The sequence below is a fragment of the Nymphaea colorata genome, chromosome 1 (assembly GCF_008831285.2).
Source record: "Nymphaea colorata isolate Beijing-Zhang1983 chromosome 1, ASM883128v2, whole genome shotgun sequence".
NCBI classification, from domain to species: domain Eukaryota; kingdom Viridiplantae; phylum Streptophyta; class Magnoliopsida; order Nymphaeales; family Nymphaeaceae; genus Nymphaea; species Nymphaea colorata.
Window position 1 is genome coordinate 18,479,869 of NC_045138.2, and position 15,244 is coordinate 18,495,112.

At 36.8% G+C, this 15,244-nt stretch overlaps 1 protein-coding gene across 1 annotated transcript; it reads right to left on the bottom strand.

Moving 5' to 3' along the window:
- Positions 1 to 277: 277 nt before the first annotated feature.
- Positions 278 to 2,032, bottom strand: LOC116246074 (leucine-rich repeat extensin-like protein 6). The gene has a single exon (XM_031617803.2). It carries the CDS (start codon positions 1,823 to 1,825, stop codon positions 557 to 559), a length of 1,269 nt encoding a protein of 422 aa, XP_031473663.1. The 5' UTR covers positions 1,826 to 2,032; the 3' UTR covers positions 278 to 556.
- Between the last annotated feature and the right edge of the window lie 13,212 nt (positions 2,033 to 15,244).

A 15,244-nucleotide genomic window follows, 5' to 3' on the forward strand; every position in this document is an offset into this window, starting at 1 on the left:
TAAATGGCCCTTGAAAGCAAACCAAATCCTGTCCTTGGATTTGGATGAGTCGATATATTCTAATGTCCAAGTGTTCAAATGCATTTATCTGGATAAGCAAACCAACTGGACACAGACAAGTTGGTGGAATTGGGCCCATGAATTTGAATTTCTGGCGGTGCCAGTTGCAGATTATGTATGACGTCACAGTGAACACGCTCTGTTCACATGCAAAGTCAATTCACCGACCGCCATGAAAGCTTACTTCTTCCTTGCTGCCATCACCACAGTTCGTGAGTTAGGTAAAAGATCAAGAATAAGATCATTTACGACCAAATTGATGATACTACATTCATATTTTACACAGTTTGTGCCAATAATATTACATACCAAACCTTATGGATCATATGAGGACTACTGCTAGTAGTAGAGAACGAGAGAAATATCACGAGGGAGAAGAAAATTGCATGCTACAGAGATTACCAACCAATATTATGATTCAAGAAGCCATGAATAGAGCATTAATATCAATTAAAAGAAAGTGTCGGCGAGCTTCGTCGGTAGAGGAGAGGCGTTCTCATGGCCACTGCGGACCAGGAGGTTGGTACGGCTGCCCGAACGGGTCCGTAGGGGTCGGATCCGTAGGTGGGCAGTAATTTTCAGGAGGCGGCGGCGGCGGCGGTGGAGGTGGAGGTGGAGGTGGCAGAGAGCAAAGTGCCGGAGGCGGCGGTGGTGAAGGTGGTGGCGGCGGTGGTGGAGAAGGTGGCGGTGGTGGTGACGGGAAGCAGCTGGCGGTGCGACAGTCCACCGGGTGCGAGTATAAGTGGCACTCCTGCTCGGATCTTTGCGCTGGCCGGTTCGGGATGCAGTTCTGTTGATCTGAGAACTTCACGCCGTGCTCCGGCAGCTCGAGGCAAACAGGAGGCTCGCCATCGAAATAATTGTATGAGTAGGTGAAGTTCCTGAGCCTCGGCAACTCGCAGATGGACTTGGGGATCTCGCCGGTGAGTCTGTTATGGGCCACATTGAGCTGCTCCAGGCTCTTCATGCCTCCGATGGCTTCCGGCAAAGGGCCGACGAACTCATTGAACCCGATGTCGAAAACCGTGGCCTGAGTCAAAGACCCGATCTCCTCGGGAATACAAGAAGTCAGTGAATTGTTGAGCAGCAAGATCTCGTTCAGCGTCGAGCTCATCTTCCCTACGGACTTGGGCAGACACCCTTTGATGTCATTGTTGGCCAATACCACCACGGAAGCCGGCAAATTCCCGAAGTTTTCCGGGATGGCCGACCGGAACTTGTTGTTGTTAACAAACAAAGCATCTAGTTTCAAGTCGAAGAGCTTCTCCGGGAGGCTCCCCTCGAATGCATTGTAACGGATGTCCAGGAACTTGAGCGACGGCAAGCACAATAGGACAGAGGGGAATCTGCCGCAGAACTGGTTGCTGCTCAAGTCAAGCTCAAAGAGTAGCTTGAGGTTCCTGAAGGAATGCGGTATTTCGCCAGAAAACCTGTTGGAGTTGATATGAAACAAGGCCAAATCCGTCAAGAGGCCCAATGCCTCCGGCAAGTGGCCGCCGAGATTGTAATGGTTCAAATCTATCCCCCCGACTACATCAGTGCATCCGTCGTCCGGCGCCTTGGTGCAGTAGACGCCGGTGTAACTGCAGACGTCGTAGCCGGTCCAGGTGCCGGTGATGTTCTTCGGGTCGGAATATATGGCCGATTTCCATGCTTGGAGGGCTATGTACGCATTCTGGAGCCTGGGGTTCAGGAACTGAGCTGAAGAACAGGGGAAGAGAAAGAGGAAGAAACAGAAGGGGAGGAGGGTGAACTTGGGCACCATGGGGCCACAATGGTCACAGAGCAACCTTGAATGTGAAGCTGATCATGGAATCATATAAGAGCAAGGAAGGAGGAACGAGAGGGAGAAGATGGAAGAAAGAAGAGAGAATGGGTTGCACCAAACGAGCAGAGATTTAGGAGTTTATGTAAAGGATGCACAGATTTATGTGCTTATGAAGACAAAACCTGCTCCCATTTGTTTGTTTTTTTATTGGCTTGACTAATTCCATCTTCATGTCTTTGGGATATTCATTCTATAAAGTTTTGGAAAGATTTCAATTGAGGTTCAGTTTTTTTTGCCTTGTCGTTGTACAAATGAGCCAGTTTTCAGTTTGCTGGGCAAGGCCACAATATTTTATCACAATTTCCAAAAGGAGCCCCATAGTTTTATACTTTTCAGTTTTTTACAAATTTAAAATATTTTCTGCTTATAAAGAGATCTGATTAAGTGAAAAGCATTATTGCATTGCATGAGAGTCGGCCTTGGCTCTTTGTTTTACAAATCAGAATATTCAAATATTCTTGGCCTTTCTTTTGAGATAAGAAGATATTGCTGGGTCCCTAAATGAAATTTTCTCTAGAGTACGCGCCATATAAAGCACGATATCTTTACCCACTTTAAAGGGAATGCGCGTGGACCTTGGGTTGTTTATCTGATTACCAACCGAAATCTAGGCCAGTTTAGTTTGATTATATCTAATTAAAAAATGGGATCTGGCTATTACGCGAAATCAAATATATCTAAGATGCATTTACTTGACATATTAAGATGGGTACATGATTTTTTTTTTTAATATCTACTTATGAAAGACTGCGTTGAGCATAAAGTCCTTTAAGGTTTTCGTAATAACTTGTAAATGTGAACTAGTATGCTAGTCTAACTCATAGGGTCGAGTTTGAGTCCGAGTTAAGCTGGTCTCTGTAAAGCTTGGGTATGAGTCGATCTAGACCCTGTAGTTCGTGGTCAGGGTGTGTTCGAGGCGCTCTTGACCAGGCAAAATATGAAAACATAACATATGAGGGGCATCTTTGATGTGTTGGTGATCAAACATAACATATAATTAACCAGCTTGGTCGAATATGAAGCGTAGCATTGGAACCTGACTCATGAGTTGATCACCTCAGCTTATGGCCGATAGCTAAGGGATCACATAAGTGAGACCCATGAATAGTATATACAGCTCATTGTGGCTCAACTTGCTCCAACTTTTATATAACGTATGGAAAATTATTTGGGGAACATTAAAAACGAGATTGGGTGAAACATAGCTTTCATAGTGTCATATTTTGTTTCCTGTGGAAGGAAAGTGGGATACATTACGGGAGTTCAATTTAGCTTCACCTTTATGTTTTTTCTTGCCTTTGCTTCGCGCTTTTGATTATAGAATCGCTTTAACGCGATCCATCAATGAAAGACAAACATTTCTTAATTTGAATTTCAAACTTTTTTCTACACCTAATTTGACTGTGTCATAAGTATGGTTGCAAATTGATCAATAAATGCATTACAAGTCAATTGAAATTATGTTCGGTCCGGTATGAATTGACCAAATCTAAAAACCGGGTTCCCGACCACTTGCAAACCATAGTTATAAGTGAATATATAGCTAGAAATGGCTCACTAATATGATGAGAGACATAATCTTTTAGGTTGTGTTTGACACCCTTGGATCGAGTTGCAGAGTGACTATGAAGTTTATCAAACTGACGATTTAAGAAGGGCAGATTTTAGATTCAATAGAATGTTTAGTTGTTTTTTCTTTTTTTTTGGGGGGGGGGGGGTGGCAAGTGTCCACACACGAAAGTAAAGAGGGAAGGAGAGAGAAAAGGCTAAGGAATGCATCAAACAAGGGTTTTAATTTACGATTTTAAAACCTTCGATCTCAGATCCAAGTTTCTAAAATCTGCTTCATCTCCAAGATCCGAGACAATCAAATGCAGCCTTAAATGTCACAAAATAAAGGCTTTTCATGAGTTCGAATCCTATGTTGCCCTCTCTTTATTCTACCATGAAAAATAAGTATACTTTCTCGTGAACAGTGTAGAAATTAAGAGGCTAGTCTGACGGAGGGGCGACCATTGGTCATGCTTCATTTAAAAGGAAATTAAACATGCACAAACGCCTGACACACACACGCACACGCCTCCGAGAATTTACAGACACACACATATCGGCATCTCTTGATTTCATTGGTAGAACTTCCATATCCAGTTAAGTCCATACCATGGACCTCCTGTTTTCTTGGTTCGCCGGAAATTCAACTAAAGGTTGGTTGGTCTACTTGGTTTGAGATCTAAAGTAATGGATCCCAATCTAAAGGGGCAGATTCAGATTCAGATCCAAATCCGAATCTGACAATGATTGATGAGCTACCAAAGATGAGGAGACAGTCCTTTTATGTTCCTTTGAGATTCAACGAGAAAATGCTGAGAAAATCCCGTCTGCAATTGAGCCAGCTCAAGTGAACACGAGCCGAGTCGAGCCCGAGTTCATCTGTTCGGTTCGGTAGAAAAAGACCTACCCCAAATGAAGCCCTCTTCACCTATAGAAACTCTATCGATTACTTCATGGACGAAGACCTACTCTATGAGTCCTTAATGATATTTTTCTCTCCCTTTTATGAAGATCGCTTTCACTAACATAAATGACATCACGTTTACTTGTCTAGCCATTTCTCCATGTTAGGTGGCCACCTTAAGGCGAGCGTCACCTCATGTAGGGGCCACCCTTCATTGCTACATACTCACATGCGTCTTAAATGACCTAAACGAACATAAAGGGAATTTATTTATTTATTTTTTTCTGATGTGCACCTAGTGATTTTAGTAATGGATCGGAAGCATGTCTCATTTTTCAATATTATTGAAAGCATGTTTTCTTTGGTCAGTTAAAAAGGAATTAGAAATTTATCTTTCCCAAATTATTCAGCTGCCAAATTATGGTCTTTGTTTTGAGTTGTAGTGTTTGTTATGCTTTGATTCTTAGACGAATAAAAAGGAGAAGACTATGTTGTGTAAAAAGTATGAAACTCAAATTTGTGATCAGACATGATAGGTTTAGTTTGTGATCATTTTTGTAGCATTTGATGAGAAAAAAAAAACTAGATTTTAGTTTGAGATTTATTAATATTATTATATCCTATGCAAGCTAATGAACATGAAAATAATTTATGCTGATGAGGCCAGTATGCATTAGGCTCATTCTTTCGAAAATATAAAAAACTTCCATGTAATTTAGGTTTTGATGAAACCTTGGCTGAAATTTCCTCGAGAAAAACCGCGTAGAAGACTAAAATGATTTTGCTAAGTTCAACAAGTTACTTGACTTTCTCGTTCTTCCTTTCCTTATTTTCTTTTAACAAAAATTATATTGGAAGTGGTTGAAGAAGTATCAATTTCAAGTCGATCCTGGTTGATATCATAAGGTCCCAACTCCGAATAGTTAACTGTTATCTTTTATCAAATGGAAAATTATTGAACATGTCTAACTGGCGAAAGATAGGTCACTCGATCATTATTAAATGAGCTTGCATTGACCGATTCCTTTTCTCTCAAGGCATGATTAATTTACCTATTGTCATATGGCATTGGTAAAACGTCCTGTTCCATTATCATTTGAAAAGTGTCATGTCATTGGTTGAATCCAGTTCAGGATCAAAAGTCAGCTTCTAATACTACCAACTACTTTGATTTTTAACTGTTCACACTGTGGTGAAAGTTGCTGCTCTCTGTGTTTTTCTTTACAAACAGTGAAAGTGGGAGCATTGGCTAGGCAATGCAAGTTGCTCTAGCTTGCTCTCGATGGCATTTATTATTCTCATCTTAGTTCAATGTTCCCAGTGTCTTTGTATGTGTCCACTCATACATATGACACATTAGTATTACATAATTTATATTATGTGTATAACTATAAGGGGTCGTTCAGCAGCAAAAACAGTTCTGTCTTATAATTATACCCTAAAGATTGAAGTACATTCATAAGATATTAAAACTATTATTTCATGAACATGCACATATATTTGGGCGAGATCCCTAGGACACACAGAAAGTGCCCACACTGCCAAACTACTAAATATACATTAGTGTCCGTAAATGAGTTCTTCAATGTGACATATAACGGGGTGTTTAGCAATAGTAACAGTTTGTTATAATGTTTTATGAATCTGCCACAATTTTTTTTATAGGTTAATGCAACAGTAATGCCACTGTTCCTATTAGCAAATGACACCATATATTAATCCACCAGAAAGGCTTACCTGATTAAAGAAACAAGAAATTTTTCTAGCCGGAACTTCTAATCCTAGAAAAGGCATTGACGGAAAAACTTGTCCGCACGTCTAGTAAAAAAGATTAAAGAAGCATTATTTTGAACTATTAGGTTTTACAATGGGAAATTGCCCAAAGAGATCTTCGTATTGCGATTGTCTGCGTTCGTTGAGGGAGGATAGATCTATCGCCATGTCCAAACCAGAAAGATAAATTTGGGCCCATTCCAACGAAGGAATGTCCAAAGGCATCTTACCCTTTATCTTCAATCTTTATTTATGTTAGGGTTCAAATCTGTCTTGTAGTAAACATGAGTCGATCCAAGAAGAGAAAAATCCAAAGATGTTCAAACCATGTGAGGTGGTCCAATTAGGTTGCTCCATGGTCCAACATGGACATGCTAAATGCCAACCACCAAGATCAACCTAACTTTTGCACGCACAACAAGATAAAACACTACATGGCCGTTTATGAGCGTTCCTTGGGGCAGATTCATGAAACATTTAGTTCTAGCATTCCAGGAGTCTGCTCTAATCTTTGAAGCAATTCATTCCAGGAGTCTCTTTCACTCTCATTCTATCATTTACTTATACGTCTTTTCATTTTTTCTTGTCACAACTATCCTTTCTATGTTAAGTTTTTAATAACACACACAGATCTACACATACATATCTTCAATATAAATTTAAACAGTTTATCATTAACCAGATTCAGGTCAGACTCAGACCTACATTTCTAAAACTAAATATGAAACCCATAGAAATGAAAACCGATATTTAAATATAATCGGGTCGAATCCTTTTCAGGAGCGGAATTGTTGGACATGAGATTCAAGGGAGTCTTTTGGCAATGTAAATAGTGACAGACTATTCTATGTATCCCCCGATCAAAGATTGGGGCAGTTTCGTGTAACCTACCAAATTAAAACTGCTTTGGTTCAGATCCAAAATTGCTAATCTGATTCGATTTACAAGTCAGATGAGAAGTTATTGCATCTAGCAAGACTTGCAGCCAAAATGTGTGCATTTGAAGCCTTGTACTATATTAAGAAAAATTGGGACCGTGTCAAATTATATCTAAATTTGGACTGAGTACTTAATCAGATCTGACTTGGATCTGGGTCCAAGAAAGAGTCAATGTTAGCATTTAAGATCAAGATATGAATATGGCCCGATACGGGGTGAAAACTATCTGTTTGTGCACCTCCAATATATCACGTGATCAGTCTTTTTTTTTTCTTCTACTTTCTTAGCGTCCATATCCATATCCAAATCCAACTCCAATATACTTACGAAAGTTCAAAATCGGAAGCCAGACAAGATAACTTCTACCAAACCAAATCTGAATGCCCATAGAGTACTGCAACAGTATGGTTCAGATTCGAACGTTTCAAGAAGAAATAGAAACAGCCATTGGAAGTAGAAATAGAAACCAATCTTAAATCAGTTAATTTACCTCACGGATTTATTATTTTTTTATAAATGATTATTCTGTCAAAAAGTTATCAAATCAAATAAAGGATAAAAAACTAATTCGTCTCTTTGCGTTGTTTGATCTTAAACTAGTTAATTAATCTCACATATTTATTACTATTTTATAAGTCATTATTCTATAAAAAAATTATCAAATTAAATAAAGGATAAACAACTAATTGGGTAAAAAATATTTCGTCACTTTTCCTTCTTTAATCTTTTTTTTTTTTTTAATGTTCGCATGTTATCTGCATGAGACACATACACATGAAATTTAGAATTCATTAATTTAGTTGTGTGACAAGATGTAACCAAGTACAGAAAGAATAAGCACACACATATATTAACTGTTTTCGAATTTATGCTTTACGCCAAATTCCTAGTTCAAGCTAATTTTCACGTTGCACTGTATTCTTATTTTTGTACATAAAGGGAGCGTTTGAATATGTACGTGTTGACGTTCTTTTGGATTTTAAGTTAAATCTGGATTTGGATTAAGACTGGATTTAGTTCTAAATAGATATTCTATGTCCAATGCTCTTATATTTTGAAAATTGGATAGATTCTGTTCGGAATTCAGATTTGGATTAGATTCAAATCAGATTCAGAATGTGAAATCATTTAAATTATGACTTCTTTTGTACGAAATTGAATATAGTATTCGTTCACATATTTTTAGTCTTTGTTTTTCACTCACTCTTTGTTCAAATAAAGTGGGTCTGAACATGATTTCTCCTTCCCTTTAAATATGAACTTTCCTAAGAAGGGGTTTAAGGTTTGTGGCTTTAGATACTACATCTAGAAGCAGTTCATAAATTTAATGTTTAATTCCTTTGCTTTCTTACAATGACGAATCAAAGGGCTGCACCCCATGTCAAAATCTAGCTAAATTGGCACTGGTCATGGCCTGAAACTGGAAGGCTGGAAGGTTCCACCTTGAATTCAGTTCATTTAATTTTTCAGCTTATGCTAAGTTAACTTTAATGGGAAATAAACATTTGCAAGTGACCAATCTACTATGTGCATACTTGCGACATAGGTAAACCATGCAGATCTAACCCATGAGTTTATTCTATATAGTCAATGGAAAAACCATCTACGCATTATTTTTTGAGTTCTGTTGTGTGTGTGTGTATATATATATATATATATAAGAGACAGAAGTCTTCTAGGTGGAGGTTTGAATACTAGAACAAAAAATGATAGACAAAACTAATCATAGACGATACAAACACTAGATAGAATAGATAATTCGTAGAGAACATAAATAAACACCAGACAGAACTACCCATAAAAGACACAAACATCAGACGTAATGGATTTATGGAACACAATATAAACAAACGCCAAAAAGGATAGACAGAATAGACATATGCGAAACAAACACTAGACAAGAGAAACATAGTGTTTTGTTCTCAAAATCATCAAGAGGTGGACAAGAAACATTATTGTTCATGAAGACAAAACAAAACAATACATGGTTCATCAGCAAAAACCTATAGTTGGACTGTAGATCACAACTCTTGTGGAGATAGAATATTAGTCGACAATAGGGAAGGTAAACCCGACATAATATTGTCCGGTGCATCAATGAAAATGGATGGTGCGGCGATTGTGAGAGGCCAGAAGATGTCTCAGTAGCATAAGAAAATAAACGAGAAACTGAAACTATGTGAGGGACCTGGCCTAGAAATCAACTGTTTCATCCGAAATGAAAATCCAAGTTTTTTAGGGCCCCCTTTGATGGCCTGAAAATTTACTATACACCTAGAAATAACACTCAATTTTTTGAAATCCATCCTGTTTATCAAACAAGAGCCAAACATCTTTCTAGAATTCCCACCTTGACTTTGAGAGGTAAGGGGAAAATTCCAGGATGAAATATAAGACCATTGCTTACTGCAATGGCTGCGAGGCAGCCGCCAAAAAACTTGGTCACTCTCCAGTCTCCATGGGCGTCTCCCTCACCTTCCCATCTGCGCCACACCCCTCCAAGCACACAGCGCATCGAGCCTCCTCATCCTCCGCCAGCACGCTTGGCAACTTCTCCATAGCTTCCTAAAAGGAGGATGAAATATATTAAAAAATATATGTATATTAATTTTTTTTACTTTGTTTTAAATTTAATAATATATATTTATTATTTAAAAAATTATTTTATAATTTATTTTATATATATATAATTTGGCATCATTTGGTCCAAGTCTTCTTTGAGGTATATGGTATTTGGCATCACTAGGCATTGGCAGCATTACCACCAACAGCCAGCTTGTTTCCTTCACTGACATCTGAAACATCAGACAGGGCAGGTGTTGTGGTTCTCCAACCACTTGATTATGCAACCGTCCTGGTACCTATACCTGCAGGGTGTCTCTCTCGCCTCCCCATTTGCACAAAACCCCTTCAAGCACACACCTCATCCTCCAGCAGCACGCTTGCCGACGTCTCCATCGCATCCTAAAAGGAGGACGAAATATATTAAAAAAATATATATTAAAAAACTATATGTATATTAAAAAATTTTTTTTTACTATGTTTTAAATTTAATAATATATATTTATTATGTAAAACATAATTTATATTAAAAATTTATTTTATAAATTATTATATATATATAGAATTTGGCAACATTTGGTTAAAGACTTCTTTGAGGTCTCTAAAATTTGCCATCATTGGGCATTGGCAACACCACCACGAGCAGCCAGCTTGTTCTTTTCCACCGGCATCTCAAACCTACAGACAGGACGGGCGTTGTGCTTCTCCAACAAGTTGATTCTGCAGCTGTCCTGGTACCTATGCCTGCAGGGCATCTCCCTCGCCTTCCCTTCCCATCTGCACCAAACCCCTCCAAGCACACAGCGCACCAAGCTTCTTCATTTAGAGGAAGGTGAAATATATTAAAAAATATATCTATATTAATTTTTTCTTACTATGATTTAAATTTAATAATATATATTTATTATGTAAAAACAATTTATACTAAAAAAATGTATATATATAGAATTTGTCATCATTTGGTCCAAGACTTCTTTGAGGTCTCGGATATTTGGCATCACTGGGCGGCATGGGCTGCCACCACCACCAGCCGGCTTGTTCTCTTTTACCAGCATCTGAAACCTACACACATTGCAGGTGTTGTATTTTTCCAACCACTTGATTATGCAGCCGTCGTGGTACCTATGTCTGCAGGGCGTCTCCCTCGCCTTCTCGTCTACTCCAAATCCCTCAAAGCACGCAGCACACCAAGCCTCCTCATTCTCTACCACCATGCTTGCCGCCGCCTCCACAGCTTGCTTTCTAAAAGGAGGATGAAATATATTATACGGATTGTAACTCTTAAAAATCACCAACAGAGAAACATGGAAAATATTGTAGTAGGGGTGGACATCCGGTTGAGCCAAGTCGGGCGACGGGCCCGAACTGGCCTGGGCCCTGCCCCGTTGCTAATAAAAAATTATTTTTTGAAATTATAAAATAATTTTTGATATTATTTGTTTTTAAATAATAAATATATATTATTAAATTTAAAACATAGTAATTTTTTTTTAATATTACCGAACCCAAGTCAGCCCAGTAGGGCAGACCTCTTTCGGATGTCGTCACAGTAGTAATTTCGAAAGAAGTGGACCCATGTGAATCAAGATGAAGCACCCCATAGGCTTGGCATTGCTGATGTAGTCCAGTCCTAAATTGCACGGTGCGTTCGACCAACAAATGGGTCTGGATTGCTTATATCTAAATTCAAAAACTGAAGACATCCAATCAGGGGCAGAGGGAGGGAGGGCCGCCCGGGCCATGGCCGGTGTGACCCCAGGAATTTTTTTTTTTTACATTGAAAAAATCAAATTTTTTTTAATATGGCCCGACCCTGACCCAGCCCGCAAATCGTATTGACTCGACCCTAAAAAAAATCCTGGTCCGCCCCTGATCCCAGTCCCTCGTGTGCACGTCCAAAAGAGGAGGAGGATTAGAGTGCCGTGACATTTAGAACATCACACCCACTAGCCACTTAGATATATAAACACCTGCGGCACCAGCACTCTCCATCTACCATGGCATCAAACAGATTTGTTTGTATATGCCAGCCCACTTAGTAACACTTTGTTACACAAGCTTAGTTTCTTTTTCTTAGTAACTAAGAAAACACGATATTTACATCTATACACAAAAGAAGAAACATCGTTTATTATCTACGTTATAATCAATTCTAGATGCGTTAGAGTCCTGAAGACGCTGTTCCTTTTAGTTTTCCTGGTTGTTGTTTTTTCTTTTCTGTGGTATTTTTAGTTTTTTCCGAGTTAAGTCCTTGATACTAGTGCGTTTTTTTTTTCTGATTTGATATTCGTGTGATTTGAAGATTTAATCGTATTTGGTTTAGATGTATTCCTTATCGTATCGGGATTATAGAATAATCATATAAAATGGGTGTCATTCTTAAAGCCTAATTAGATTCGATTGCTTAATCAAATAATTTTTTTTTTTTGACAGATCCACTTTTTCTTTTTAGTAGAATATCCAGATTTGTCAACATCAGACATTCGTGATGCCCTTGATTGGAATTCTCTGCTGCTTCCCTGTCCAATGCTTTTTGCAAGCTAAGATGATCGGTATAAGCGATAAATTGTTTATTGATATTTATTAGGCATAGGTACCACGACCGTTGCATAAATAAGTGGTAGAAGAGGCACAACACCTGCCCTGTTTATAGGTTTCAGATGTCGATGGAAGAGAACAAGCCGGCTGTTGGTGGTGGTGTCGAGGGAAAAGAAGAAGAGAGGAGGAGAAGGAGGGGAGAGGACAAAAGAATGAGGAGGAGGAGGAAGGTCAAGCCACAATTTAAAACATGGTGGTGGTGCCTAGGGTGGATTTTCCATTTTATATATGTATCACCAGCTTGTTGAATTCCAATTGTCAATAAGATTTCTTTCTTAAATAAAAGACTAATAAATTATTTTTAATCTTATATTTTTTTTGTTTTCAAGTTCTAATAATACTTGTTTACTAAATGAACATATTCATAAATTATGTTTTATTCTTACCTTTTCATTTCCACTTTGAATAAGATTTCATTCCTTTTTTTAATTTTACTTTTATTTACTGTTCTAAAGGGCTTAACATGGTTGTTTAATTCTTTGGTGAATGAGATTAGGCCACATTATATCTCTATGGTGTATGAGTAGGGATATCATCTCATCAGATTCAACTCAATATACCCTTAACTGCATCCGCTTTTGCATATATTTACAAACTCGCATTCTTATACGAACTAAGAAAAGTCACATATGAATTCGAACCCGAAATCCAGTTTCATAATCTGAATCTGAATTTAACATTTATAACGAAATCGAAAAACCGAATTTGACCAACTTAAAAAATGTAAGAGTATCGGATATAGGATGTATGTTTAAAAATATATAGTTCGATCCAAATCTATATCTAATAGGATATTTATTTACATATGAATCTATATTTGAATCCAATCAGATGTCATTTTTTAAATCCAAATATGATCCATTTTTTAAATCAGATATTAAATTTTCCTTTATATCCAATTTTTTCGGAATGGTATCGGTTGGCCATATGGTCCAAATCAAATACATTGACATCCCTAGATACGGGGTGATGCAAGGTACCTAATTGACAGTGTTGTTGCTCCGTCAAACATGGATGCAACTCTGTGCTTTATTGACAAGGGAAATGAGAAGGCTTTTAGTTTTCATGCAATTAGATTTGCATATAGCAACACAAGCTGTGGTGGGAGTTAGACGGACTAGCTAGGTCAGATAAAAGTGAATCTCATTAAAGTTTAATTACACACATACGACACAGAAGAAAGTAAACTCCAAGTTAGCCTCTAAAGTTTTACTGTAAGAAAAAAGATATATATATATATATATATATATATATATATATACATATATACAAACAATTTAACTGATTTTATACTAAATTAATTTCTCATAATTTTTTTATTGGAAATCATGTCCACCTGGATCATGCCTTTTGAAAATAATTACTATCTTTTCTGTGCAATATTATTCATTGTTCTTTGATGTCCATAATCTAGGGATGTCAACCGATCGGGTTCGAATGAGATATATACCATCGACTGTATCCATTTTATTGGATGTTCATGTAGTCGAATGCAAATTCAGATTCAAATAAGAGGAAAGAAAAATCATATCCGAATTCAAAATTTGATTTTACAATCATAATCCAATTTTTTTATATAAAGATCCACATCCAATTTTTTTTACCAAATTTGGCCTATATTTAAAATGTAAGAGAATTAGATATAAGGTATTTGTTTAAACATAAATCCAATCCAAATCCATATCTAAACCCCATCAGATATTCATGTATATTAGAATTCAATCGGATGTCATTTCTCAAATCCGAATCTGATCCGATTTTTCAATCAGATATTAATTTTTTTTCTATATCCAACTTTTTGTGGGAATGGTTTGGTCAAATATCCCCAATCCTAATCGGATATGTTGATATCCTTACCTTAATCTCTGTTTTTCCCTTTCAAATAACATGATAATTTTATTTGTTAAGAAGCTACATAGATATATATTTCTCCACTTGATTTCATTGTTTCTTCTTCTTTTTTTTTTTGGTGTATACAGAACACCAGGTTTGAAAATTGGGCACATTGGATGTATCTATACATGTAGGTTGTGTTAAACCAAAATGATGAAAGCAAATTAAAATCATATAGAATTGTATCTGCTTATTAAAAAACACTAGTAAAAGTCTTTTGTATCTATGTTCCTATGTGATATATATATATATATATATATATATATATATATATATATATATATATATATATATATATATATATATATATATGTGATATATATATATATATATATATATATATATATATATATATATATATATATATATAAGCCATTCATTTCTTATCATTATAAAAGCACTATAAAAACACAAAAATTATCAACTTAATATATATTTTGCAACAACTTATACTTAAGGTCATATTGGTAAGGTTAGATATCAAAAAATCACTTTAAATATCATATTTAATGGGCTTGTTTTTGTCCATGGCTTGTTGGTCTGGCTTCTACTAATCACTCGAATATTTAGAGAAACTGGTAGAAGCCAGACACTTAGATTGGGGATAAAAACCAGCCTCTATAATTTTTTCTCAAAAAAATATTTCAAGTAAAATAAAAACATGTTAAGATACTTATAAAAACTATTTTGATATCAAAAATCCTTTCTGTTTGATCATTTGGCTTGTTATTGTTGTTTAATCTTTCTTGGGAATTCTTTTTGCATGGCATGGAAATGTTTGTAATTATTTATGCTAAAATTGATTGTGAAAATTTTCTCCCATTGATAATTTCTTGTTTGTGGCGGGGGTGGGATTGGTTCTGTTTTATAATTAAGATAATTAAATATGGTAATCATGTGTAGAAGTTACAAAAAATAGTTGGAGGGGCACTCGTTTAAAAACACTTATATTTGGTGGGGCCCTTATATATATAAGGATAAATGTTTAAAGATGCCTATTTAAAAATAAAGAAATTTTAAAAGACTAGTGTTGGCAGTTGCCTACACCTGTGGCTCCACCACTAATCATGGAAGTTCCTACAAAGTTGCATAGATGGAATGCTAGCTCTAACAGTAATTTTTTCAACAGTTAAGAG